The sequence below is a fragment of the Callithrix jacchus genome, chromosome 22 (genome assembly GCF_049354715.1).
Source record: "Callithrix jacchus isolate 240 chromosome 22, calJac240_pri, whole genome shotgun sequence".
Classification (NCBI taxonomy): domain Eukaryota; kingdom Metazoa; phylum Chordata; class Mammalia; order Primates; family Cebidae; genus Callithrix; species Callithrix jacchus.
Window position 1 is genome coordinate 22,728,891 of NC_133523.1, and position 3,529 is coordinate 22,732,419.

At 42.2% G+C, this 3,529-nt stretch overlaps 1 protein-coding gene across 1 annotated transcript; it reads left to right on the plus strand.

Annotated features, from left to right (window-relative positions):
* The first annotated feature begins 590 nt into the window (after positions 1–590).
* LOC144580790 (endogenous retrovirus group S71 member 1 Env polyprotein-like) lies at positions 591–2,197 on the plus strand. The gene has a single exon (XM_078359880.1). It carries the CDS (start codon positions 591–593, stop codon positions 1,656–1,658), a length of 1,068 nt encoding a protein of 355 aa, XP_078216006.1. The 3' UTR covers positions 1,659–2,197.
* The last annotated feature ends 1,332 nt before the right edge of the window (positions 2,198–3,529 follow it).

The window sequence follows — 3,529 nt, forward strand, 5'->3', positions numbered from 1 at the left end:
GGCTTCACTTGGGGAGGCAGAGTAACAACCCTAGATGTAACAAAACCCGGGTGTGGAAATGTGGGGGTCGAAAAACAGCTTCATAGAATGGGACTCTATCTATGCCCAGGGTCCACACCAGATAAGAGATGAAACTGGAAACTTAGATGAGTTCTTCTGTCCCCATTGGGGCTGTGAGTCTATTTTCACTATAACTGGATACACTACAAATAGAGACACTTTCATCTCGTTCACCCGAGTCTCTCCCCCGAGCTCTTGCCACACCAGATCTTGTAACCCACTTAAAATAACAGTTCTGCACCCAGATGAGAAATGGGCAACAGGGCGGACCTGGGGTCTTAGGGTATATATGAATGGATGGGATAAGGGAAACATCTTTACCATCCAGCGTATATCATTGCCTAGAACTAACCTCCCAGTGGGACCTGTAGCCGAGGTCCTAAGTTCCCCAGAAATCATCCCCAAAAACCAGACAGCTGCGTTTTAGCCCTGTTGCTCCCAATCTATCCTCCACTCCTAGCTCTGCTATCTCCACTCCGAACCTATTCACAGAAGCCCCCCCAGACATAGAAGGCTTCAACCTTCTAAACATGTTGTCCTCCACACACCACCTGCTCAACCAGACAAACCCAAACCTAGAAAAAGATTGCTGGCTATGCTTAAATCCACAGCCGCCTTTTTACATAGGCCTAGCATCCCAACATGACATAGCCCCCTCAAACACCTCATGTACTGAAAGGCAGGTCCACATAACTCTAGGTAATCTAGAGGGAGAAAGCAGATGTTTCCACTCCCCTAATTATAATCCCATCAACTCCCCTTACCGACAGTTTTGCAAAAATACCCTTATTTTGAGTTATAGCCAGACAAGTGTTTATTACACGGCCCCTGACTCTGTTTGGTTCACCTGTACTTTTGGTCCCACGAGCTGTATTTCCACCTACCAGTTCAGAAACTCCTCAAAACCCATTCTTTGTATCCCTGTGTATATACTGCCCCGGATTAATGTTTATAGTGGACCCCAAAATGAAATTCTCATAGCACCCAATACAGACAGACGTTGGAAACGGGCCCCCATAATTGTACCCCTATTAGTAGGACTTGGAATAGCAGGGTCCACCGCTATAGGAATATCTGCCTTAGTCACTGGGGACCATAATTTCCAAACTCTTTCACATCAAATAGATGCAGATATTGCCCATCTGGAAAGTTCCATCACCAGATTAGCTGAGCAAGTAGACTCAGCTGAAATGGTATTGCAAAATAGACGAAGGTTAGACTTGTTGCTCTTGAAGGAAGGAGGGCTGTGTGCGGCTCTCGGTGAGCAATGTTGCTTCTATGCAAATAATTCTGGAATTATCCGAGACAGTCTTGCTATGGTTAGGAAAAACTTAGAAATGAGAAAACACCTTAGGGAAGCCTCAGGAAACTGGTACCAAAAACTGTTCTCTTGGTCCCCATGGCTGACATTCCTGCTCACTGGGTTGGCAGGACCCGTGGTGCTAGTGGTTCTAAGGTTAACTAAGGTTAACATTTGGACCATGCCTTTTGAACATGCTCCGCAAATTTATCCAGGAAAGAATAGATTCAGTAAAATTAATGGTCCTAAGATCCAACTATGGGCCAGGCCCCTGTGTCAAGAAGAGGACAGCTATTGAAGATTCAATACAAGTTATAAAAAACAGGGGGGAATGAGATATAGCTAGCCTAGAGTTAGAACCTGTACACTGCCATCTTATAAAGGACAAAACTGTTTCCATTCTCCTCACAAGGACTGCTTACCTTGGTTTCTGTAAACTGCTACATTACTTTGCAAAAAGGTAAAGCTGTATAGTTTCTCTGTAACTACCAGAATTGCTGGCCTTTGATCATCAGTAATGGCCAAGAGTAAGCACCCCCGAATAATTCCAACCTGGCGGCAAGTAACTCCCACCCAGACGATGTGTAAGCAAATGGTTATCTTAAGTTCTGCAAATCTCTCTCCTAGCCCTCGGAATGTCCGGAACCCATCACCCTCCTCTCCTACCCAGGAGGTGATTTACAGCCCACCGAGATATCTCGGTGTGGTGAAGGTTTTCTTTCATCTCTGCTCCTTCCCCCCACTCCCAAAAGTAGTTTAGTGGGTATAAAAAGGTCTTGTCTGTCTTCTTTTGGGGCCACGGATTGGAGAGACGTGAGTCCTCCATGGTCGCCGGCAATAAACCCTGTAATTTGGCATACTTTTGTTCTGGTGTTGACTTTTTGCGCTCAGTTCGATATAACACATTAAACTTGCACAATACAAAATCAGCATACAAAAGTGAGTAGCAGTTTTATACAGTAACAATTAACTATCTCAATTAGAAATTTTTTTTTTTTGAGACGAAGTTTTACTGTTGGAGTGCAATGGCTTGATCTCGGCTCACCGCAACCTCCGCCTTCTGGGTTCAAGCAATTCTCCTGCCTCAGCCTCCCAAGTAGCTGGGACTACAGGTGCACGCCACCATGCTCAGCTAATTTTTATATTTTTAGTAGAGATGCAATTTTACCTTGTTGAGCAGGATGGTCTTGATCTCCTGACCTCGTGATCCACCCACCTCAGCCTCCCAAAGTGCTGGGATTATAGGCGTGAGCCACTGTGCCCAGCCCTTAATTTGAAATTTAAAATAACAATTCCACAATAACTGTAGTAACTATACTTTGAAATAAATTTAACCAAACATTTCAACACCTTACACTATAATCTAAAAAACATTTAAGTAAAAAACTAAATGATACACAAATAAAAATATATTACTCATGAATTGGCATTAATATTCTATTTATTTTTATTTTGTATTTTTATAAAGAAGGGGTTTCACCATGTTGGTCAGGCTTGTTTTGAACTCCTGACCTCAGGTGATCCACCTGCCTTAACGTCCAAAGTGTTTGGATTGCAGGCTTAAGCCACCACGCCCAGCTGGCATTAATATTCTTAAATAGCTTCATTACATAAAATGATCTACAGATAAAATACAACGTTTATCAAAATGCCAGTGACATACTTAATAGAAATTTTTAAAAATACAGCTAAAATTCATATGGTACCACAAAAGACCCTGAATAGACAAAGCAATAAAAAAGTTAAAAAGGCTGAAAAGTCAGCAAAATTGAGCTTTGCAGTCTAAAAAAAAGTCCTCTCCACATAAAAAAAAATCAACGATATTTCTCGCCATGGATATGTTCCACCTCAGACTTGAAGTTACAAACTAACTCCAACAAGAATATTTATGGCTTGTTATAAAGCACCTTACAGAGCAAGCACTGCCATGTTTGCTACATTTATATATAAAAATATCTTCATGATTTATGAAGACCCCTAGTATTTACTTAAACAAAGTGGCTCAATCAATATGTACTAATTTTTATTATAAAAAGTGAAAGGAGGCCGGTGCAGTGGTGCACGCCTGTAATCCCAGCACTTTGGGAGGCTGAGGTAGGTGGACCACGAGGTCGAAAGTTCAAGACAAGCCTAGCCAAGCTGGTAAAACCGTGTCTCTTCTAAAAATAC